General features: G+C 40.8%; 1 protein-coding gene across 3 annotated transcripts; it reads left to right on the top strand.

Annotated features, from left to right (window-relative positions):
- Window positions 1–22: 22 nt before the first annotated feature.
- Window positions 23–24969, top strand: LOC115167959 (adipolin). Of its 3 annotated transcripts, none has more exons than XM_029722744.1 (8): window positions 23–1236; window positions 12673–12777; window positions 13210–13321; window positions 15215–15396; window positions 16453–16561; window positions 16780–16873; window positions 23105–23183; window positions 23367–24969. In XM_029722744.1, the coding sequence occupies exons 1-8, from the start codon at window positions 1063–1065 to the stop codon at window positions 23463–23465; spliced, it is 954 nt and encodes a 317-aa protein (XP_029578604.1). In that variant the 5' UTR covers window positions 23–1062; the 3' UTR covers window positions 23466–24969. The 3 variants fall into 3 exon arrangements, with proteins under 3 accessions (XP_029578604.1, XP_029578602.1, XP_029578601.1); XM_029722742.1 differs by having other exon boundaries at window positions 15209–15396; XM_029722741.1 differs by having other exon boundaries at window positions 15206–15396.

Genomic DNA, 24969 nt, shown 5'->3' with positions numbered 1-24969 from the left:
AGGGAGAGTGACGATAAAACTCCACTGTGAGCACTCCTGTAAGCTCAGTCACAGAGAGCAACAGAGAAGGAGAGAGAGTGAGAGTGTGTAACGAGGCAAGCAAGCAACAGGGACTTACCACACACACTGACACACACACACAGGCAGACAAACAGGGCTCTCTGAGGTGAAATTGCACATGTTTTTGTCACCCCAGAGCAGACGGACTGGGTTGATGAATGAGCAGTAGTGAGTTATGTACAGCTGGGTGTACTGGACAGCAGAGACTGTGTTGCTAATAACCCTCAAAGTGTTTTTAACACCACTTTGAAGTTTTCTCTCTGGATCTGCTGCTGCGGGGGACCAATTTTATACCCTTTAAGGAGAAAAGAAGAAGGAAGGCCAAAGGCTAAGAAAATTGGACCATCTCCAACTCCCCTTGGACTTTTTTTCATTCTCTGTCTACTCCTGAGGGAAGCACGTGTGAGGAGGACTGAGGGATTGAATGCCAAGCAGCATTCTCTGAAGAAAATCCCAACTATTATGGGACTTCCACTTCAACCAACTATCGAAATACTATGAGGAAGATCCATTGCTCAGTGTGAGAGAAAGAGCAAGAAAGAGGGTGATAAAGAACTCTACCATCCACTTCTACCCAAGGCTTCCCTCCCTCCCCCAGCTTCAAACACCCCTCCTCTCTGCCTCTCTCTCCTTTGCCCCCTGCATCCCCCTCCTCCCCCCCACAGAGCAGAAAGCGTGAAAAATCTCACTAATGGGTTTATTTGCTGTCAGATCTGTGCCGATCTGTCATTCCCCGGGACCACATTTCATAGTTGAGTAAGCCGCCTGGCTTTCTGGCTAGAGTTAGCTCTGCTCCAGCTCCAGCAACACACTGCTGTCTGGCTCAAAGATCATCAGGAAGAGAGCAGCCAAACCAGGAGTCATAGTTTTTGTAGTCCAATCATCTTGGTTGGGGTCTGGCAATACCTTTATTCTTCCCAATCGTTGGACAGTTTGGACAGACCACTGGGCCAGTTGATCGAAGTTTCAGGGATCTTTGGGTTGATTTAGTGTTTGTTGAAGATGTGGTGTGGGCCGCTGGCCGTGCTGGCTGTGGTGTTCTGGACCCAGTTTGTCCTGCTGGAAGGGGTGGATGCCAAGAAGGAGAGGAAGAGGACGCAGGAGACCCCCCCACAGCACACAGAGGCATATAACACTACCCTCTCCAACAGCGAAGAGGTTGGCGGGAGCACCAAGGTAATGTTTGATTTGAAACGGACTAAAATGTGGTTTTGAAGTCACCAGTGGCTGCCTCCAGCCTCTTTGCTCTGTCGATCTGCTGGTGTATTTCAAACTTTATGGCTGAAATGTGTATATTTGGTCTGATCCTACGAGTGCTGAGCATAAGAAGAATGTTTATGATTAGTATGTGGAATATGTAATTAACTTTATTAGCGGTTTTGGATTGTGACTTTTGATTTTGATAACCTTATCTGATGAATATCAAAGTACAAACCTCATTGAAAATAACATTGTGCTACCTAAATTCAAACAACCTGCTAAATTATCTGATCACATTCTCTTAACTTGGAATCTATTCTGAGATATATACTTGAGCTGATAATTAACTTGTTAAATTATGGATTGCAATGACTGGCTATGGCAGGTAACATGCTCTGACAGATTTATCTGGACTTGATTCAGGCTTTATGAATGTATAATTCATGTCAAAGTGTTTTATAGAGAGAATGAGTGTAGTGGTGTAGTGGCAATAGACCGCATAGAACAGGTTTGCCCTATTGGGTCAAGCCTGAGAAAGTGAGTTGTGTCTGAAATGTGTGCAAACCTAAATGGATGACTTCCTGAAGAATGTGTGGAATGTGGGATGATCAATGCACCAATTAGTCCTCACTATGGGGGGCTAACACCGATTTCCCAGCCTATCAGATTTAAGGATTGTATATTGACAAATCGGGGCTCAAGAGGGTTTGAATCAACGTGAATTAGGGATAAGAAGATGTGACAGTTTAGTCTACATTCTCTAAAAGTGTAGCCAAAGTATAGTATTTATTTAAATATAAAATATGGACAGGAATTGGCAAACAGATAGAAACTTGTATTTTTACACCAAAGTACAATATGAAAAAGGTGTAGTAAAAGTTGTTTTCTGTTGAAAATACACCATGTGGTACTCGGGTAAACACAAAATGCTCCGTTGCCACTGATTCATACATCTACTTTTCATTTATGTTTCCCTGTCCAAAAACAGCATTTGACCTTTCACATTCTTATTTATTGGTTTATTGCTGGTATTACATATTTCCAGGAGTTTCCAATGAGGTATTTGTTTTGCCTTGAGCCCACCCATTGTGTTGGCATTCTTAAATAACCCTCTGCCCCGTCCGCTCAATACCAGCCCTTCCTCCCAGTCCAAGCTCTACCAGGTTGCCTCTCTGCCCTGTTGGTTGGTTAGCCTATTACTTTTATTTGCCATAGATAGAGTGAGGATTTGTTTCTGTATTCTCAAGAAGAAGAACACATTATTCAGCCCTAGCCTGTCTCATTGTGATCTGGCTGTGTTTATTTGACTTGGTTTGCCCTGTAAAGGCAGAAGGCTCTGAAGGATGACCTTGTGTCAACCCCCAGGTTGCTGAAGACTGAGGATTTCTGCACCCCACTGGGATATATCTGTTCAGTTCTCTCTCCCATCTATCCAACCCGAGCCCAGGGTGTCTCTGTCTCCATAGCCCCCCTCCGCCCCCCTCTATCTCCCCCCATGGTCCAGCAACAGGCCACAGGCAGACTGCCATGATGTAATTCCTGGGAAAGTTAGGTGGGCAGATATTTAAAGAGCTTTGGCAGTACTGTTCCCAGCCCATTGATGCTGTCATTCACAGGGCCAGTCTGACTCCGCTGTGTCTGGGACATCCGATAGGGGCGGTGCGGCCCAGAAAAACTGGGGCAGCGTGCCGTGTAAGCCCCTCACAAAGCCCCATAGAAAGGGTCCTGAAAGAGGACACCTCGACAAGGATTAGCCCCCTGTGCCCCCCTCACTTACATTCTTTTCATCTTGTCTCCCACAATCTGAGGGTAATGACATAATCACTCCTAAGACCCTGTGTTATGGCAGATAGTGTCTCGGCCAAATACTGTCACCTCTAGTTGAGGACCCTGGGGTTTAGACTTTACATCTAAGGTTAAAGAGTGGAGATGTTGAAGGTTAGACAATGCAACCAAACTAATTTAGGCTACATAAGACTCATTTAGGCTACAGAAGACTCATTAAGGCTACAGAAATTGAGCACTTCTTATTGTAACGTGGTCTCAGGGATATTTGTCAAATTCTGTACGTAAATCTGTGACATTCCGTTTAGTATAATAAATTACGTTACGTTAGGTTAGGTTACGTTACATTAGGTTATATAATGAATGCAATATTGGTCGTAGGATGTATAGTATCGTACATCTTACCTGGTCGTACAATAGCATATGAATTGAATGATGTGACTTATCATACATCCTGGAGGACGTATAGTATTGCACATCTTTATCTGATACCAGGTTGCTTGTTGCGCTGTAACAACAAAGGAGAATTACTGGGAGAATTTACGTTGGCGGTTAGGGGAACTAAGAACAAATATGAGGAGAACTAAAATGACAAATGTTAGGAGAACTAAAACAACAAAGGTTAGGTGAATTTACTTTTAGAATAAGGGTTAACTGAAGGGTTAGCTAAAATGTTCAGTTTTCCCCGACACGACTCAAACATTCAACCTTTGGATTGCTAGAGTGTGCCTTTGGATTGCTAGAGTGTTGCGGATTATGCCCACCCATCCTCGCCGCCCAACCTCCCTACATTAGTTTCTGTCTTAATTAAGTAACTAGACCATTAGTAGGTATCATATGTCTTGGGGATGCTCAGAAATACGTAAAGTATATTTCGTATTGGCTCTGAGGCCAGGCTGCTTATTATGCATTTTGTATGGACAATGCAACAGCAAAATGGAATGCTATGTCACCCAGAGTTCAATGAAAATGCATCCAGTAAAAAACGAATAATGTCTACTATGCCAACTGCAAGCAGTGCTTGGTAGCTTCATTTCATGATGGAATCTTAGTTTGTTCAAGTTTTATCACTTAATCCTCACACCTGTAGGGGAGAGTGGGGTAAATTGAGCCATTTTTTACATTCAGCATTTTTACATTCACTCAGTCAAGGGAAATATAGCATTCTTTCTAACAAAGATATCTACGTATATTTCAGGATCTGGTGTATCCCTAGAGATAATCCAAATTCATATAAACATTACAGTTTAACAAAAAAAAAGCTTGTCCAAAAAAAGGGGTCTCTTGGCACAACTTCCCCCGGGTATGGGGTAAGTTGAGCTGCGGGACAGGGTAAGTTAAGCAAAGGGACAGGGTAAGTTAAGCAAAGGGACAGGGTAAGTTAAGCCGCCTACACATTTCTGTACTGAATGAAATATTACCACTACCATTTTAAAACCATGCCTATATTTATTTCCAAAACACAATTCAACACAACTACAATCACTTTTTTTAATCTTTTGAATCATTTAACACAGGCTTTACACCTTAACACAGACTTTGTACTTTTTAAACACTTTTATCACAGGCTCTGTTGTTACCTCATATCCCAGCGATAATGCCTTGCATTACAACTGGGAAGAAAACACTTACATCTGCTCAACCATTGGCTCAAAACAATCTATGGCCATTGGCTCAACTTATACTAAGGCAAACATTTAGACCATATTAGCACACACAGCTACAAGGATACAATTTCATGCTGGGATTAGGACCTTATATTGAAGCTTATAGAGACCCCAACCGATTTATAGAAGAGTCTTAAAACGATCTACTTTGGTTTAGATGAAACCTCTAACATGATACATTCATTTGACTTGGTGAAAATCAGTTTTTTGGACCTAACTTGCTAACCACTTTTTCCATGTGGTTTCTTCCTTCACAGACTTCATGAAATTATGACCTCTTCCTAAATATTTGGTCAAATAATTAATTTTGTGTATGGTTGGCTCAACTTGCCCCACTCTTCCCTACCTGTAATGTTTTGGAGAAAACAACCTCCTTATTAAAGTGATTTTGGCAGGAGAACACCGGCTTGTATCTTCAAACAAGCCAAACAGTTTATACATTTGCATGTTTTTCTTTTTGCTCATGCAGTGGAAAGTCTTCTTGTGATGGCATTCATTTCGTATCTGGCCCAACCCCAGTGAGGGCTGTTGGCAGGGTGCAGCAGACCACATTCCATCAGAGATTTTCCATTTGAAATTGATCACAATTGAGGTGTGGAGTGGTGCACTTTGTGAAATTTGGTGAGATGATACAAAGCAGTAACCTTTTGTACCAAGCAGTAATTTTTTTGCACCAAAATCAACATTATGTCTGCTAAAATCGCTGACAGCACTACACATTTCTTTTCTTCTACCATTCTTTCTGGGCACGTGTCAAAGTAATAACATAGATGGCTAATGATTCGCAGTCCATTCTATCATGATTTCACTGACTAGCACCGTAAATACACTGTGAGGGCAGAACTGCGTGAACAATATATACATTTGTATTTCACTTCTTTCCAAAGTGCAGTGAAATCTGTCAATGTTGAGCAGCAAAGGGCTCGGTCAGTGAAGGCAGTAATTGAGGCAGTCAAGTCGAACATCACACCTAGCATGTTGAGTAATGGCTAAGCAGTGCCCTGGGGGAGGGCTTGAGTTTCGCCTCTCTCATCCCAACACCATGATTAATGAAGGGGTGTGTGGCACCGTTTGAATCGCCCCACACACAGGGGACCCGGCTGGGAACACACACACACACACACACACACACACACACACACACACACACACACACACACACACACACACACACACACACACACACACACACACACACACACACACACACAAACACAAAATAAACTCATCTCTCACACTGGTAAAGGAAGTATAGCCCACTAAGCTTGCCCATCACCATATCCAACCAAAAGATTGGAAACAGTGAGAACAAGGATCCCATAGTGAGATTATGACATTTATAACATGTCGTAATGACCATTGTTTAGTTACACATTGCACAATCAATGTATGCACTCCTTGAAATCCTGACAGACAGCTATAATAACAATAAGCAGCCTTTTGTCATTATATCTAAAATCTACAAGTAAAATAAAATGTTAGGACGATATTCCCCTTGAAATAAAACTTTTTTATATATATATTAGGCAAAGAGGTCCTGTTTTATTTGGATTACCTCTTATTTTAATAACTTCTAATTGATGCCAGATTTATAGAAATCCCTTAATCTTGCCTGATACGTATCATGTGCTGGTCATGTTCCTCTACCTCAGATTCACATCGGACTGGAGTCTTGAAAGTAAAGAATAATATGGGGGTGTATACGCCTACTGCCGTGCAAATGATTGTTAAAATGTTGGCAATCCTTGAATCGTTTTCAGAGCCATTGTTGTTTGTAGAAAAGAGTTATGTATTTCTTTTTTGCTGTGATATTTACATCAGACCTACATTTGATGGGTGTTGAAGCCAGGGAGAATTTGGCATGTATTCAAATTTGCCTTTCAGATGAACGATAAATTATATTTTTTATTTCCCTCTTATATTTTGTGCTTTTCTACTTCCAACATGTTTTTAATACCTCATAAAGTAAGTGAGCACAGTACTTACACAATAAAAGTGCTTAAACCTAACAGAACGGAGGACTCTGCACTTATGTGGTAGAGTGGAACCGCAAATGGAGGCTATGGAGCACATAAGAGAAGAAAAGATCTCATGAGTGTCTACAGTATCTACCTGGTGCATTCCACAGTGAATAAAACCATGGAGCATAACTCAGACCTGGGATCAAATACTATTTGAAATATTTAAAAATACTTTGAGTGTTTGCTTTACCCTGTCTGGAGTGCCTGGTGGGCATGATTTGCATGCTTGGGACTTCTCTATAAGTTCTATTTGTATGGGGTGCGTACTGGCGGCGGAGAAGTCAGGCTCAGGAGAGCAAAAACTGATTTACAACGGCGCAGTTTAATAAATAAAACCACCGTAAACAGAACAATAAATCAATGGGTAAACAAAACCCGTTACACACCAGCATAATGTGCACAAGCACTACAATAAACAATTCCGGACAAGGACATGGGGGGAACAGAGGGTAAAATACACAACATGTAATGATGGAATTGAAACCAGGTGTGTGGGAAGACAAGACAAAACAAATGGAAAATGAAAGGTGGATCGGCGATGGCTAGAAGACCGGTGACGTCGACTGCCGAACGCCGCCCGAACAAGGAGAGGGAAGTCGTGACACCATTGCAAGTTCAATCAAGCACAAAAAGTTTTTCAGAACTTTGTGCTCTACAAATTAAGTATATCAAATAGTATTTGAACCTAGGTCTGGAAAAACTGTTCAGTTTTCAGTTTGATATGGAAGTGGAGCCAGAGTCATTTTTAATGGATCCTCTTACCTACCACAGATACAGGGGGAAAATAGCCCCCATTTGAGCAATTTGAAGACTATAATTTGAACACAAAGCAGGTGTGTCAGCAATCAGACTCTCTTCAGATTTTTGGACTAAAGCACAGTTATTATTCCCTAGGAGGTTTCATGAATACATTTGATTGCTTTAGTAGCTCTTACATGTCTTCACTGGAAAGGAATGCACATTCAATGTTTGCATAAATATCTACGGCATGTTGACACTGCAGCAGTTGTTTTGTGGAAAGAAAAGAAAGATGATATGACGGCTACACCATAGGAATATGTGTACGTGCAGCATACCCACAAATTCTGTGACTTGAAACTGGCTTGATCCTTTACAGTCATATCATTTGATAATTTGGTAGCACTCTAGAGATTAAAATGGTGTCTATGTTTCATGTGGTTAATATGCAAAGGCCTACACTTTTCTCATATCCTCAACAACTTTTATGTGACATCTCTACACAGTTAAAGTGTAGCGTGGTGTGCAGGGTGCACCAGTTGCACAGGTTGCATGTCTAACCATATTTAGTGTTGTGGTGGTAAATCCTCTGTCTATGAGGTGCATCGGGGGAGAACTGCGGTGGATTGGACACTCATTAGGGGGGAACGGGTGGATGCGTGACGGTGGGGAAGCATGTGGGTTCCCCCTAGCCCAGCCCTACTGTAGCCTGGGGATCCCTGCCTCCCAGGATGTGATAGGCCCTCCCTTAGTTAGCCTCCTACACGCATGCATGGATGACTGCAGAAGGACTATAACGATATAAAAACAAGGGATTAGGGACGCCTCTACATCATCCTATCCCACGTCAAACTAAATATGTACCTGTTCACAAAACATACATTAGACATAATCTTACAAGCTTATTTTTTGGTGTGGCTGGTGCACCCTGCTCTCACATTTACATTTGTTTGGTAAAAACAGTAGGATAAAAACATGAGTCCATTCCAAACATTTTATTTTAAGAGCTTTGTCACGGACCAGTCAGGTACATTACAAGATATTGTTTGCACGGGGAAGGTATTTTTTCTGTACTAGTTGGTGCATTTTAAGCAGTAAATTATGGATACTTATTAACAAGTTAAGAGTTATGGGCTACACCGTTATGTCTACAGAGGAGGCGGCAATGCTTCTTAAGGATTCAGAAACTATCTGCTATGTGGAGTGCTGTTCTGGATGAGTATCTATTGCAGCCAAAGAGACAAGTTTTAACAGTTATGTCTGTGGTTGCATTCCAAATGACACCCTATTCCCTACATAGTGCACTACTTTTAATCAGGATCCATGGCCATATGGCACCCTATTCCCTACATAGTGTACTACTTTAGACCAGCTCTGGTCATTTGGAACGCACAAGTGTTTTTGATGGCATGCTGCCCAAGGGACATATTTCCCTCTCTTTATTGCTTCAAATAAAATTCTACCTAATTTCACCAAACATACAAATCAAATCAAATGTTATTTGTCACATACACGTGTTTAGCAGATGTTTTTGCGGGTGTAGCAAAGTGCTTGTGTTTCTAGCTCCAACAGTGCAGTAATATCTAACAATTCACAACAATACACACAACCTACAAGTAAAATAATGGAATTAAAGAATATATAAATATTAGGATGAGCAATGTCGGAGTGGCATTGACTAAAATACAGTAGAATAGAATACAGTATATACATATGAGATGAGTAAAGCAGAAATATGTAAACATTATTAAAGTGACTAGTGTTCCATTATTAAAGTGGCCAGTGACTTCAAGTCTATGTATATAGGGCAGCAAATACATAGACTTGAAATGACTGGCCACTTTAATAATGGAACACTAGTCACTTTAATAAAGAGATGCATGTAAAGGGGTTATTCATCACGACTCGAGCAACTGTTTCCTGAATGATCATGGATATAATGAAGCAATAACTAAATTGGTGAATCGCATACATTGCAGGTAGGCTATTACATATTTGCAACCTTACATGCAATGTTCAACAACATAGTGTTGCAAAAGTGTCATGATGCATACAAACTGGGATGTTCATCATATATAGTGGTCACATATTTGTAAGTAAAGTTCATTGCACTATAAGGATCGGGGCATGTAGCAATATACACCATCCCTTCGGTATGAATAAAGCCCCCACCGATGAGCCAAACAAACAGTGTTTGATGTTCTGAGGAATACCTTTTAGTTTGACACCTTAAGAATGTCTGACACATTTTCCAAATCACCACTGGAGTGGTGTGCTCTCACAGCTGTTGAAAGACACGGCCATTGGATGGCACTCATACAACAGCCGGGATCAAAGGGAAGTTCAGATTGATACCTGTATCTATCCTCTGTTCACTTTGTTCATGTGCTGTACGCGCTGATATACAGGTATGTGAGTGAGAACATTGTTTCATTTGCGCCACACTCAGTAGGAACTGGATTAAACATACAGTAACTGACAGTTTTTCTATTTCGTCATGCAATGGGATTTTAATTTCTCTGTGTATGGACTCTGTCCTTCATCTGGGGAATATTGAAGATGACTGAGGTGCATTGAATCATAATTTCTTGCCAGCTGTGGGAAGTGCAACCATCTATCACTATTGGATGTCATGGTAGCAAAAATATTATGCTGAGTGATGTACAGCACGATCAATGAACGTGAGGAATGTGTGTCCATACTAGAAAGATAAAAGAATTGAACAGATCTTAAAATCCTCATGACTTAATGTTTGATTGATGCACTCCTGTCACCAAATAGCAATTCTCATGATATGTTGTGTTACACACGGTATAAAAGTGTCAGAAAGTGATTTGCTCCATTTTGCAGTTCGAATAACAGTTATAATTACCTTGGTTACAGGCCAACTTCCTAAAATATCGAAAATCCTTTAGGGCACGGTTTCACGCGTTTAATTAGAAATGCGTGTGCTAACAATACAAGACGATAACAAGCAGAAAGAGAGGCTTCCTGTCCTAGCAGTGCTATTATTATGCAGGGAATAGCTACGGTAGCGTATATAATTATAAGTTGCATGTGTGGGCTGACTTGAGGTGGTCTAAAAACATCTGACATACAGTATGATGATCTATGTATGACATCAATGTGAGAGGAGAGGTGCAGTTATTTTGAGACTTGCAGGATGAACCGTCAGGTGTAGCGTTTAAGGTCCTTGTTTTGCGTTTCACCTGCTGTCAGTGTTCAGTGTGCATCACTTCAATCAAACAGAGTTGTCAGAGAGGGTCCTCTCTGGTGATTATTGTCGGTGTTTAAATCAAACGTGTGGTTTAGGAATAGAGTTGCAGACAGCTCTTTCAGATTTTTTCGGCGTCTCAAACGCAAATCATTTTTCCTATGAGCTTTTAAGGTTGGTATGAAAGTGAGAGGTATAATTAGAGATAATTCCTATGCAGCATGAGCTGTAGAAAGAAAAAAAGGTTCAGTATAACCAATTAAATGGCCCGGGCAGTGTTGCAGTGTTATGGAAAAGATGTGGTGGATTATGCAGTAACAGTATCTTTGGCTTGACAAAATCTGTCTGCCGTTTATCTGTCTCCAGGCTTCAAAAACACAACAAAAACCCACAGACGTCTAACATGCACAAGGCACTGTGTTACTTAACTTGTTTATTTTGTCTGCCGTCACAAGAAAAGAGAGAAGAGAGAAGACGGAGAGAAAAACAAACCCAAAATATAAAACCTTTTTTATTCCAGTATATTGAAGACAAGACAAACAAGGGGTTACTTTGTTGCTTTAGAACAGAACAAGAGGAGAGTCTCTCTTTCTGTCAAGAAAAGGGGGCATGTTAGTTTTGCAGATAAGTGATCCGTGTCCTCCTGCCAAACATAAATAAATAAAATTTCAGACAGCTCACCTCCATGGCTTGTCTTAATCTCCTCTTTTATCTCCACCACAGTCACTTGATGTTTGGGGAGGAGGAAGAAGGCCTTTGCTTGGGGAGGATTCAAGGCATTCTGTGGTTATTGGAATTCATACAGCATCGCTTTTCACCCAAATGAAATAACGTCAGCCAGGGTGGGTTAGGGTTAGAATTATTTGGTGGCAGAGGCCTTTCATTTTGATAAATGAGATATGTGAGGGTGTTTTTCTTCAACAAAACTATAACATCACCACACATCCAGAATCCCTGCATGTCAATCAAAGGTCTACAATCATCACCAGCAGCATGAGGGAGTTTCCGCTTAGAAATCATGTACGTCCATGCACTTCAACAGCCTCTGTTGACTTTTATGGTATGCCACCATATCTATTATTGTGTTCATCAAGGTCGTTTCGGTAATTTCCTTCCTGTTATCGCTTACATTTTCAATTGTGCACCAAAAAATGTTTCATTGCTGGTATGTTTGTAGCTAGCTATAGGTGAAAGTGTTGTTGGATGTTTAGAAATCTTGTCGTAGGCTAATTGGTCACTAAAATATCCTATGGATAGAGTCACTTCAGAAGTCTTGTTTATTTTCCTCTGAACCTATTAAGCCAATAACAATTGACGTGGCACCTGAGTGAGTTATCTGGAGAGAAAAAACAAGCAAACAGGGAAAGTCTTGGAAAGAAAAAGTGACTGAACATAATTGTCAAAGTGAAAGATACGACACAAAAAGCCTTCTTCCTGCTCTCTGGAATGGCAGTAGATCGGCAAGGAGACACGGAGAGAGAGAGAGAGAAAGAAAGAAAGAGAGTTCACTTAACAGTGTGACCTGCCTTGATGTCTGGCACCATTTAATAGTATCTTAAGGCAAGATTTTCCAATGGAGGGTAAGCAGAAATTATGACTCATTGGATTCAGTTACATAGTTACAATACTTTGCATTGTGTGCCAGTGGGCGAAATGATTCCAGACTGAAATATCTGATGAATCTTGCAATTAGCACTGTTCTCCTTAAAGAGCCATTTTGATTGAGGAATAAGAACACAGTGCAACAGTTTTGGACTAGCTTGATTGTAAGTACATTCTGGCAAAACCCTTAATCACACTTTATTTCACTGGGCACTTGTTTAATGCTCACCATCAATCAGCCAGGTTTATGTAGGTACACCTACCTCTCCTTGATGTATCATTGATTCATAGTAGGCCTGTCTTCGTTGCAAAATCAGACCTCTGAAGTGGTTTGATGTTGAAAGAAAAATGTCTCATGGGTTTCTCTGTCTCATGTATCCTATAGAATCCTGACAACCAGAGAGTGGATCCCCTGGGATCATGGATGGACTTTGTGAAACGACCTGTAGGCAACTTCCCTGGGAAGTGCCGCAAACGCAAAAGGCCACTGGTAAATAAAACACTGGCTTCAGTAGTGGTTCAAAGAAGCTAGCTGATCAAGCACTTGTTCGTTCATTACATTGGTCACAAAGCATCTAGTACGATACATAAGTAGAATATTGGTTGATTGAATATTGAAACAAGTTTCTGTTTCAAATCGTGTTCACAGCAGTGGAGGCTGCTGAGTGGAGGATGGCTCATAATAATGGCTGGAATGGAGTCAATGGAATGATATCAAACACAATGGAGTCAATGGAATGGTATCAACCACATGGAAATCACATGTTTGATGTGTTTGATATCATTCCATTGACTCCATTCCAGCCATTATTATGAGCCTTCCTCCCCTCAGCAGCCTCCACTGCTGTACAGTAGATTATCTTCTTATTCATATGATCCTATATTATTATGTAATGTGTTATTATTTCCTGGTCTCTGTCAGCCCGGGCCACCAGGTCCTCCTGGCCCCCCAGGCCCCCAGGGACCACCTGGATCCCCCGGGGCAGAGGTCACCCAGGAAGTCCTCCTCCAGGAGTTCAAAAAGATGATAAAAGGTGACATCATATAAAGTCCTCAAATGTCATATAAAGACACAACATGTGATAAAGTCCTTCGCTGTGTATAAGAGGACTCATCGATTTCAAGACATTGGTGATTGACTGTTACTACTGATGGATCATTGTCTCAGTGAAGGCGGAAGTATTTCATTAGTACCTGACCATCCACGGTACAGTGAGGGAAAAAAGTATTTGATCCCCTGCTGATTTTGTACGTTTGCCCACTGACAAAGAAATGATCAGTCTATAATTTTAACGGTAGGTTTATTTGAACAGTGAGAGACAGAATAACAACAAAAAAATCCAGACAAACACATGTCAAAAATGTTATAAAATGATTTGCATTTTAATGAGGGAAATAAGTATTTGACCCCTCTGCAAAACATGACTTAGTACTTGGTGGCAAAACCCTTGTTGGCAATCACAGAGGTCAGACGTTTCTTGTAGTTGGCCACCAGGTTTGCACACATCTCAGGAGGGATTTTGTCCCACTCCTCTTTGCAGATCTTCTCCAAGTCATTAAGGTTTCAAGGCTGACGTTTGGCAACTCGAAACCTTCAGCTCCCTCCACAAATTTTCTATGGGATTAAGGTCTGGAGACTGGCTAGGCCACTCCAGGAGCTTAATGTGCTTCTTCTTGAGCCTCTCCTTTGTTGCCTTGGCCGTGTGTTTTGGGTCATTGTCATGCTGGAATACCCATCCACGACCCATTTTCAATGCCCTGGCTCAGGGAAGGCCCCGTCCATCGTCCCTTTGATGCAGTGAAGTTGTCCTGTCCCCTTAGCAGAAAACACCCCCAAAGCATAATGTTTCCACCTCCATGTTTGACGATGGGGATGGTGTTCTTGGGGTCATAGGCAGCATTCCTCCTCCTCCAAACACGGCGAGTTGACTGGATGCCAAAGAGCTCCATTTTGGTCTCATCTGACCACAACACTTTCACCCAATTGTCCTCTGAATCATTCAGATGTTCATTGGCAAACTTCAGACGGGCATGTATATGTGCTTTCTTGAGCAGGGGGACCTTGCGGGCGCTGCAGGATTTCAGTCCTTCATGGCGTAGTGTGTTACCAATTGTTTTCTTGGTGACTATGGTCCCAGCTGCCTTGAGATCATTGACAAGATCCTCCCGTGTAGTTCTGGGCTGATTCCTCACCGCTCTCATGATCATTGCAACTCCACGAGGTGAGATCTTGCATGGAGCCCCAGGCCGAGGGAGATTGACAGTTCTTTTGTGTTTCTTCCATTTGCGAATAATCACACCAACTGTTGTCACCTTCTCACCAAGCTGCTTGGCGATGGTCTTATAGCCCATTCCAGCCTTGTGTAGGTCTACAATCTTGTCCCTGACATCCTTGGAGAGCTCTTTGGTCTTGACCATGGTGGAGAGTTTGGAATCTGATTGATTGATTGCTTCTGTGGACAGGTGTATTTTATACAGGTAACAAGCTGATATTAGGAGCACTCCCTTTAAGAGTGTGCTGCTAATCTCAGCTCGTTACCTGTATAAAAGACATCTGGGAGCCAGAAATCTTTCTAATTGAGAGGGGGTCAAATACTTATTTCCCTCATTAAAATGCAAATCAATTTATAACATTTTTGACATGCGTTTGTCTGGATTTTTTTGTTGTTATTCTGTCTCTCACTGTTCAAATAAACCTTCCATTAAAATTATAGACTGATCATTTCTTTGTCAGTGGGCAAACGTACAAAATCAGCAGGGGATCAAATACTTTTCCCCCTCACTGTAGATATTGGGTCAGCAACCTATTGGTGTACTGTAGTGCCAGAGAAAGTTTTTCCTATAGTTTAAAGTCAAGTCCATATTCGTGTCATCTTTCTAGTTGAGATTATCTCATATTCCTTCTGTGTTTTAATCAGAAGCTACAGAGAGGAGAACTGCTGCAGTGGACAGACAGACCAGTACCAGTCCTAGTCAGATACCCACGGTCCACATCGCCCTGGAAAGAATGACCTCTTACAGGAGGATAGAGGAAGCCTTCCACTGTAAACTCAAAGGACCTGTGGTTATCGACAAGAAGACACTGATGGAGTTACAGAACTTTCAGACGGTACGTTTTGGAGGAACAATCGAGAAGTTTGTAAAGGATGTAGACGTTTGTGAAGTATTTGGTCACCCCCTTGAACATCTTTTGGATCCTCTTGTCTTACTCTTAACCATTTAGTACACAATATCAAGCCAGTGTTAATATTCACTATCAGGTTTCTATCTTTCAATTTTCTTTCTTTTAGCCATGTTTGAATATTGGGATTGAAGATTGAACCAGCAATGATTCTGGTTATGTCCACTTGATGTATAAGAATGATGCCAGGAATCCTTAGGGATCACCCCATCCCTAGAGTCTGACAAAGCAGTACCAGGCTGGAGCTCAGACTGGCTCCTTAGTCAAAAATGCAATGCTCCACATCACTTTCTGGGTCGGCATACAAAAGGCACTCTGTCTGTGACTTGGAATATGGTGTGGAGAGGACAAATTTATACACTGTTTAAATTAGCATGCTGTAGTGGAAGAACTATGCCCAGGGACATTCTGAGGCGGGAGGTTAAAGGGGCAATCAGCAGTTCCTACATCCATTTTTGGATTTCTAAATGAATGATATGTACCCATTGATTCTTGAAGAATATATCTTATACAGTTCTCATGAGCTTAGTTTAACTGTCATACCCCATCAGAACCCAAAATATAAGCTTGTTTTACTCCAATGTTTGTTAACAAAGTAAATGTAAACAAACACTGTATAGCCTCAAAACATGGTTAAAACTATAACTTTTAATCCATGGATAGTCACTCCTTGTATCCATAGGTCTGTGTATGAATTTGAGAGTGATTACATTTCTCCAGCCCCATCCCTCAGCATTTTACCAAAACAGTGGCAGGGATACGCTTTGTTATTGTTTCAACTGCTGATTGGTCCTTTAAGAGTAGACATATACCAAGTTTAAGAAATGTCAGTTGGAAAAGTTCGGATTGATTGCTCGGGTGTTCACTTTGGCAGACGTACAGATATCAATTGAGCCCAAATTTGAGATGTAAAACTTGGTATTTACTATCCGTCAGTCATTGTATAACTCCATTCTGCATGTCACATTGTATTTCTCCTTCCAGCCTCTTGCTAAAGGTGCCTTCCTCAGAGGGACAGGAATGGACCAATCCACAGGACGATTCACGGCTCCCGTCACAGGGATCTACCAGTTCTCTGCTAATGTTCATATCGGTAGGGAATGCTTCTCTACAATAAGGAAATCTAATTAACAGGGAATCATCTTGGGAAATATATTGAAATAGATTGAGACAATGAATGAGGCCCCATTTATACAGATATTTGGCTAAAATACTATATATTTTCCGAGGACTCTGTGACCTTGTATTCAGAGAGGTGTTTCTGAGCTGGATAATGTCTGACCTCAGATGAACTCTGTTTTCTCCCTGAAGACCACAATGAGGTGAAGAGGAGTAAGAGTCAGCTGAGAGCTAGGGACAATGTGCGAGTGCTGATCTGCATCGAATCCCTGTGTCATCGATATACGTGAGTACCATCAGTCTCAGTCAGTAACACTTTACTGTAGGTGTCCTTTGGAATGTATTCATAAAGCCTTTATCGCAGCTATATAGCACAATGTAACATTTGTCATAAGCTGTTGTAAGTAGCTTTGAATAGTTATGAGTAACGGCATAATATGTAATTGAACGTGTTTTGATTGGTGTTACAGATAACTGTTCATCCTGTTGTCATATGCTCTAATGTCAACTGTTAATAACAACTGCTATTAAACAGTCTACATGACAACTTATGCCATGTATTATTACATGCTACATAAGAGTCTACATACCATGTGTTAGAGCAGGGTGTTATGTCATTTACCAACCTCTGTGTCACATTACTACATTTCATGGAATGATTGATGTCATAACCATGTCATATGCCCTTAATAAAGTGACATTCATTTGAAGTGTTATAAAACAGTTATGAATGTGCTTATACCACAGGATGAGTTGAAACTATCATAAAACTTTACAATTCAAAGGATCTCCAACAAACATGGGCAAATGGGAGCACATATGTACTTGGGATTTTCTTCATTTTGACAACGAGACAATAAACAGCTCTGAGTTGAACAAATTAGACCATGTCCATATATAAAAAAGGACACATAATGCCATCAACTTGCAAAAAAAACACAAACATTTTTAAACGAAATGGAATCAAATAGAATTTTACAACACAATCAAGGTTGCTGGGGCACAACAGGATTTGTGACAGTAAATCATCTGAATAATAATGACCCAGTTAGGTTGAGTTAAATAAGATTTGTTAAGATGAAAAGGTAATTGTGCAAGTAAAATAGGATGTATATGTGTAACGTGACAAAGAGTATTTTTTTTTTATTCCACCTGCAGCTAGTGAAGTTAGCTATCTAGCGCTAGCAGATAGCTAACGTTAGCTAGATAGCTAAAGCCGTCCGTCAGCTGCGAACCGTGGCTATTGGACCTTGCCTTTCAGTGGGGGATTTTTTTTTGTACCAAACTAAATAATCAAGAAAATCACAGATACAGAACCCACACTACCATTACCAGTAACAACAACCACAGTGCTTACATTAACTTATGGTAACCCACGTAACGCCATCAATATAAAACTATTACCAAAAGTGACAACAGTTCAGCACATAAAGTAACCAGTGATCTAAAGTTTAAATGAAACAACATTTCACACACATAATGCGTTATTTTCAGAGATAGCTAACAACAGCAAGTGAGCTGCAATAAAAAAACTGTTCCCACCCATTACAAGTCAAAATGTGATTGGTTGATTCCACTGTCACTACAATATTCTGCTCAGTTTAATGGCAGATGTCTTCTATCGAGCTTCTGAGGGCTTAGCGCCTGGTGAGCTATCTAACTAGATTTATCTCAACAGAAACCACCAAAGAAAAATCCTGATTTAGATATTTTTTTCTCCTCAGTTTTAACACTTTCCAACACAAACGGAAGAGATTAAATCAGAATATAATTGAAAAGAAGAGTATAATCAGAATACCATTGAATACCATCAGAATACCATATTATTCAAAAGATGAAATTGAAATTAAAACAACATTTATATTTAAAAAATACAACAATTATTTTATAATTGGGCCTTCTCTGAACGTGTAGATTGCCTTGACGGTTCCCCAATGCCATCCGTGGGTCGTAAAAATAACGCAATTGCAACGTCAACTACTTATTACTTAGTTACCTGACTAACAAGCCATTTTTTCATTATTTACAGTGCCTTCAGAAAGTATTCATACCCCTTGACTTTGGCAGGACGTCCAACCGGCCTCACAACCGCAGACCACATGTATGGCGTTGTGTGGGCGAGCGGTTTGCTGATGTCAACCTTGTAAACAGAGTGCCCCATGGTGGCGGTGGGGTTATGGTATTGGCAGGCATAAGCTACGGACAATGAACACAATGGCATTTTATCGATGGCTATTTTAATGCACAGAGATACCATGACGAGATCCTGAGATGCATTGTCGTGCCATTCATCCGCCGCCTTCATTATCATGTTTCAGCATGATAATGCACAGCCCCATGTCACAAGGATCTGTACACAATTCCTGGAAGCTGAAAATGTCTCAGTTCTTCCATGACCTGCATACTTACCAGACGGATCACCCATTGAGCATGTTTGGGATGCTCTGGATCGACGTATACGACAGCGTGTTCCAGTTCTCGCCAATATCCAGCAACTTCGCACAGCCATTGAAGAGGAGTGAGAAAGCGTTCCACAGGCCACAATCAACAGCTTGATCAACTCTATGTGAAGGAGATGTGTCTCGCTGCATGAGGAAAATGGTGGTCACACCAAACACTGACTGGTTTTCTGATCCACGCCTCTATCTTTTTTTCTAATGTACCTGTGACCAACAGATGCATATCTGTATTCCCAGTCATGTGAAACCCATAGATTAGGGCCTAAAACATTTATTTCAATTGACTGATTTCCTTATATGAACTGCAACTCTGTAAAATCTTTGAAATTGTTGCATGTTGCATGTTGCATTTTATATTTTTTATACCAGGACGTGGTCCATTTTGTGCAGCTCAGACCAGTTTATTGTCTCATTGTCAAACACTTCAAATTAATGTCACTTTACTTATGGTGTCTTTGCACATTATATTAAGGGCAGATGACATGGTTATGACATCGATCATTCCATGAAATGTAATAATGGTACACAGAGGTTGGTAAATGACATAACGCCCTGTTATAACACATGGTATGTAGACTCCTATGTAGCATGCAATAACATATGACATAAGTTGTCATGCAGATGGTGTAAAAGCAATTGTTATTAACAGTTGACAGAGTATATGACAACAGGATGAACAGTCATCTCCAACACTGATTAAAAATAGTTTAATTACATCTTATGCCGTTACTCATAACTATTTAGAACTACTTCTGGAAGCTTATGGCAAATGGTATGTGCTATATAGCTGTTGTAAAGGCTTTATGAATGCATTCATTAGGATACCTGCAGTGAAGTGTTACCGTCTCAGTCTATTGATCATCTATCAACAAATCAGTATGGTAAAGTTTTTTGTTTAATTTATTTAATTTATTTCACCTTTATTTAACCAGGTAAGCTAGTTGAGAACAAGTTCTCATTTACAACTGCGACCTGGCCAAGATAAATCAAAGCAGTGCGACACAAACAACAACACAGAGTTACACATGGAATAAACAAGCGTACAGTCAATAACACAATAGAAAAAAAGAAAGTCTATATACAGTCTGTGCAGATGGCGTGAGGAGGTAGGCAATAAATAGGCCATAGTAGCGAAGTAATTACAATTTATCAGATTAACACTAGAGTGATAAATGAGCAGATGATGACGTGCAAGTAGAGATACTGGTGTGCAAAAGAGCAGAAAAGTAAATAAAAACAATATGGGGATGAGGTAGGTCGATTGGGTGGGCTATTTACAGATGGACTATGTACAGCTGCAGCAATCGGTTAGCTGCTCAGATAGCTGATGTTTAAAGTTAGTGAGGGAAATATAAGTCTCCAGCTTCAGCGATTTTTGAAATTCGTTCCAGTCACTGGCAGCAGAGAACTGGAAGGAAAGGCGGCCAAAGGAGGTGTTGGCTTTGGGGATGACCAGTGAGATATACCTGCTGGAGCGCGTGCTACGGGTGGGTGTTGTTATCGTGACCAGTGAGCTGAGATAAGGTGGAGCTTTACTTAGCATAGACTTATAGATGACCTGGAGCCAGTGGGTCTGGCAATGAATATGTAGCGAGGGCCAGCCAACTAGACACAGGTCGCAGTGGTGGGTGGTATAAGGGGCTTTGGTGACAAAACGGATGCCACTGTGATAGACTGCATCCAGTTTGCTGAGTAGAGTATTGGAAGCTATTTTGTAGATGACATCGCCGAAGTCGAGGATCGGTAGGATAGTCAGTTTTACTAGGGTAAGTTTGTCAGCGTGAATGAAGGAGGCTTTGTTGCGAAATAGAAAGCCGATTCTAGATTTGATTTTGAAATGGAGATGTTTAATATGAGTCTGGAAGGAGTGTTTACAGTCTAGCCAGACACCTAGGTATTTGTAGTTGTCCACATATTCTAGGTCAGAACCATCCAGGCTAGTGATGCTAATCGGGCGGGCGGGTGTGGGCAGCGAATGGTTGAAAAGCATGCATTTGGTTTTATTAACGTTTAAGAGCAGTTGGAGTGTTGTATGGCATTGAAGCTCGTTTGGAGGTTTGTTAAAACAAAGTGTCCAAAGAAGGGCCAGATTGTATACAGAATGGTGTCGTCTGCGTAGAGGTGGATCAGACGAATCACCCGCAGCAAGAGCGACATCATTTATATATACAGAGAAAAGAGTCGGCCCGAGAATTGAACCCTGTGGTACCCCCATAGAGACTGCCAGAGGTCCAGACAATAGGCCCTCCGATTTGACACACTGAACTCTGTCTGCGAAGTAGTTGGTGAACCAGGCGAGGCAGTTATTTGAGAAACCAAGGCTATTGAGTCTGCCGATAAGAATACGGTGATTGACAGAGTCGAAAGCCTTGGCCAGGTCGATGAAGACGGCTCCACAGTACTGTCTTTTGTCGATGGTGGTTGTGATATTGTTTAGTACCTTGAGCGTGGCTGAGGTGCACCCTTGACCAGCTCGGAAACCGGATTGCACAGTGGAGAAGGTACAATGGGATTCGAAATGGTCAGTGATCTGTTTATTAACTTGGCTTTCGAAAACTTTAGGCAGGGCAGGATGGATATAGGTCTACAACAGTTTGGGTCTAGAGTGTCACCCCCTTTGAAGAGGGGGTGACACTCTTCAGGAGGAAAGTATGGCCAGCCGTGGAGAAATGCTTACTGAAATTTTCAATTATCATGGATTTATCGGTGGTGACCGTGTTACCTAGCCTCAGTGCAGTGGGCAGCTGGGAGGAAGTGCTCTTGTTCTCCATGGACTTTACAGTGTCCCAAAACCTTTTGGAGTTAGAGTTACAGGATGCAAACTTTGCTAGCCATTGCTTTCCTGACTGACTGCGTGTATTGGTTCCTGACTTCCTAATCCATTCTATTGTCTGCCAGGGCAGCCTTTCTTGTCGTGTTCTTGAGGCTCTATATTGACAGCAGTCATTGAATCCATGCGTGATAATCAGAGTTTAATGTCAGTTTTATGAGCTGTTAAACAAGTTGTTTGTTATACGTTGTGTGGAACTAGTCAGTCATTTCCTGTGTAAAAGTGAAGCACGTCTTTAAATGAAATGTCCTCTCACTCCTTCTCCTGGTCCCTTTCGCCTCCAAAATCGTTCTAGACTCACCTTTGACACCTGAGAAACCCTGCTGCTGCTTCCAACAACACAGGCCAGGGTCGTTTATCATCAAAGCAAAACGTTTTGCAATGAAGAAAAGGAACATTTCATATTGGAAAGGTTCAGGTAGTCCCTCCCTGTTTCAGTCCTATTTTAAAAAATGTGTTGCCTATTGAATACGACCCTGAATAGAGAAATGCCCTTTTTGGGATGTGTGAAGGATGAATTTTACACACTCATTTGTAAATACCACAATATTACACACCCATTTTCGGTGATATGAGTACTGTTGTTCACATAGTTTGGCCTTTTTTGTTTATATAAAGTAAGCAAAATCTGAAATGTTGAAACGAACGGTACCCAAGTTTTCCTCCATATATACAGGCCAACAACCTTGCTTCACAACCTGGTATTATGAAAGAAATGTATAAATAATATTGTTATCCGAAAAAGTGGGCTCATTCTTTTTTGCCTTTCCACCCCTAAGCCTCCAGCCTGTCTCGCTCTCCCACACATGAAAATGCAGAGAATGTGAAATGAGGCTCATTGCGATGGCAGTTAAAGTGAAGACAAACATGATTGATTCACCATAAAAATTGTGCGTTTTCCACTAAACAGGAGCCAGTGGTCTCAGCAAGAGTTGTACAACTAGACTCCATGCCTGCTATATTACATATTACTCTCTGCACTGCAGACTTCATTAAAGACTCACTGTAATGATTATGATGATTCAAGACTCAAAATGAAGCAATGACATGTTTATTTAATGTGTACAAAAACACATTTTGCATGAAGTATCATGCAATTAGATGATTTTGTTTCAGAGCGTATTAGGTGTGTATAGATTAAGTAAAGTTATTTAGAACAAATATAAAGTTCAGGAAAAAAAGATGATGAATAATTGTCAATCATTTTTGGTTTTCTTCTTCATTGCAGGTCATTAGAGATGATTGTTGGATTGGAAAGTAACAGCAAGATCTTCACAGTGAATGTGCAAGGGTTACTAGAGCTACAGGTAGGCTTATATTTATCAAACCATGCTCACCATTTAGATTCTCCAGTAGGGTTGAGCTGAATATAAAGCCTTTAAGAAAGGTTTGGAAGTATAATTACTATTGTATAATGAGTTGTATTATCACTATAACAAAAGAAATAGTAATCATATTCTTGTATTTAAAATGTTATTGTATCTCCTCAGGTTGGACAGTACACCTCAATATTTGTGGACAATGGAGCTGGGGCATCCATCATAATACAGAATGGCTCTGACTTCATGGGCATGTTGCTGGGTGTATAGCCTTACGTCCTGGCCTTGGAGCTGGGGTATACCTTACCTCTTCCCATTGGACACCAGGGCCCTGGCCACAAAAGGCATCTGTATCTAATTGGACTACTAACAGACGCTACTGGCCTATCACAATCCATGGAGGAGAAAGGACAGTTTTGAAAGCTTTAGGACTGTGTCTCTCCACAGACACCATGAAAGCAAGCACTCCCGTGGGCCAAGAAAGACATTAAGTACATTCCAACAGACAAACCCTAATAGACAAGACTTCAAATCACTCAATGAAAGGTTTTTATTTGAAAGGTTTTTATGTCAATCTGTTCATTTGTATGGCAGTAAGTAAGTACAGTACATAGACCTGTGAGTGTGTATATACACTGGATGATGCAAAGATGCTCAGATGCATCGTATGGGTGTCAAACGTTTCAGCTAAGGTTGCAAAATTCCAGGAAAAAACAGGGAATTTTGGGGAAAATTGCGGAATTTTGCAACCTTATTCTCAGCAAAGTGACCTGTACTGTATGCTCTATCTAGGGGGACTGTGTGTGGAGGCTACAGCCCACTGAACAAAATAGAGGAAACATTGGCCTCTGTATAATATCCCGTGGGCAGATTCTGCGTGTAGACTGAGAGAATCTGGTCGGACTGAACGAGATGCATGAGAGCAACATTAGTTCCAGTTTTGGGGTTTTCGTCACTGGTTATTTGGACTTATCAGGATAGGGCGAAGGCGGTGCTTAAACTGTTTCGCCTCGAGTGCTTCGTGCGTGTGCCCACATGGATCAGAAGGGGGGGGGCTTTTGCTGAGAGTTACCTTTTGTGAGGGTGGAGACATCATTTTTGCCGTATCTCCCAATTTCTAACACGTATGAACACAAAAGTTAATCACGCAGCTGACCAAATTTACACAACATTTTACTTCTGGGTTAACAGAGATAAGTTTCTGTCTGGAACTATTTTGTGCGATTCAAATCCAAACTAACCAATTTGGTTAGAGCATTTAAATGAAATGCGAGTGTGTTGGCCATTCTGTTTTATACTGATGTATTTAATATACAGTGTTTCCAAGTTACGCTTACGCCAAATGATATAACTGCCATGGTCAAGCAGAAAGGATGTTACATATTGTTTTATAAAATGCCAGTTGTTTCAGCAAAAGAGACCGATCATGTTATCTATTCAATTAGAAAATACTCACATATAGATTTGTGTTGTGTATATCTATACGTTTTTTTTCTCGCCATATAGTTGATTACGTTTTCTGTAAATTATTATATTTAATTAATACACATTGTTAAGAATTGAATTTGGACGTACATGGAGTTTATGTTCAAATGTAACCACAAATGGATATTCATATCTTTTCTTACCATAGGGATTCATTTACAGGTTATACAGAGTTTCAAGACTAGCACAGATTGGAGTACCGTTATGTTTTATACTGATTTGCTTTTTAAGAACTAATACAGTATGATATATTGTAATGAGATCAAAATTAAACGATGGTCAAATATTA

This window comes from Salmo trutta, chromosome 30, assembly GCF_901001165.1.
Source record: "Salmo trutta chromosome 30, fSalTru1.1, whole genome shotgun sequence".
Taxonomy (NCBI): Eukaryota; Metazoa; Chordata; class Actinopteri; order Salmoniformes; family Salmonidae; genus Salmo; species Salmo trutta.
This window is presented reverse-complemented; position numbering and strand designations above follow the sequence as displayed.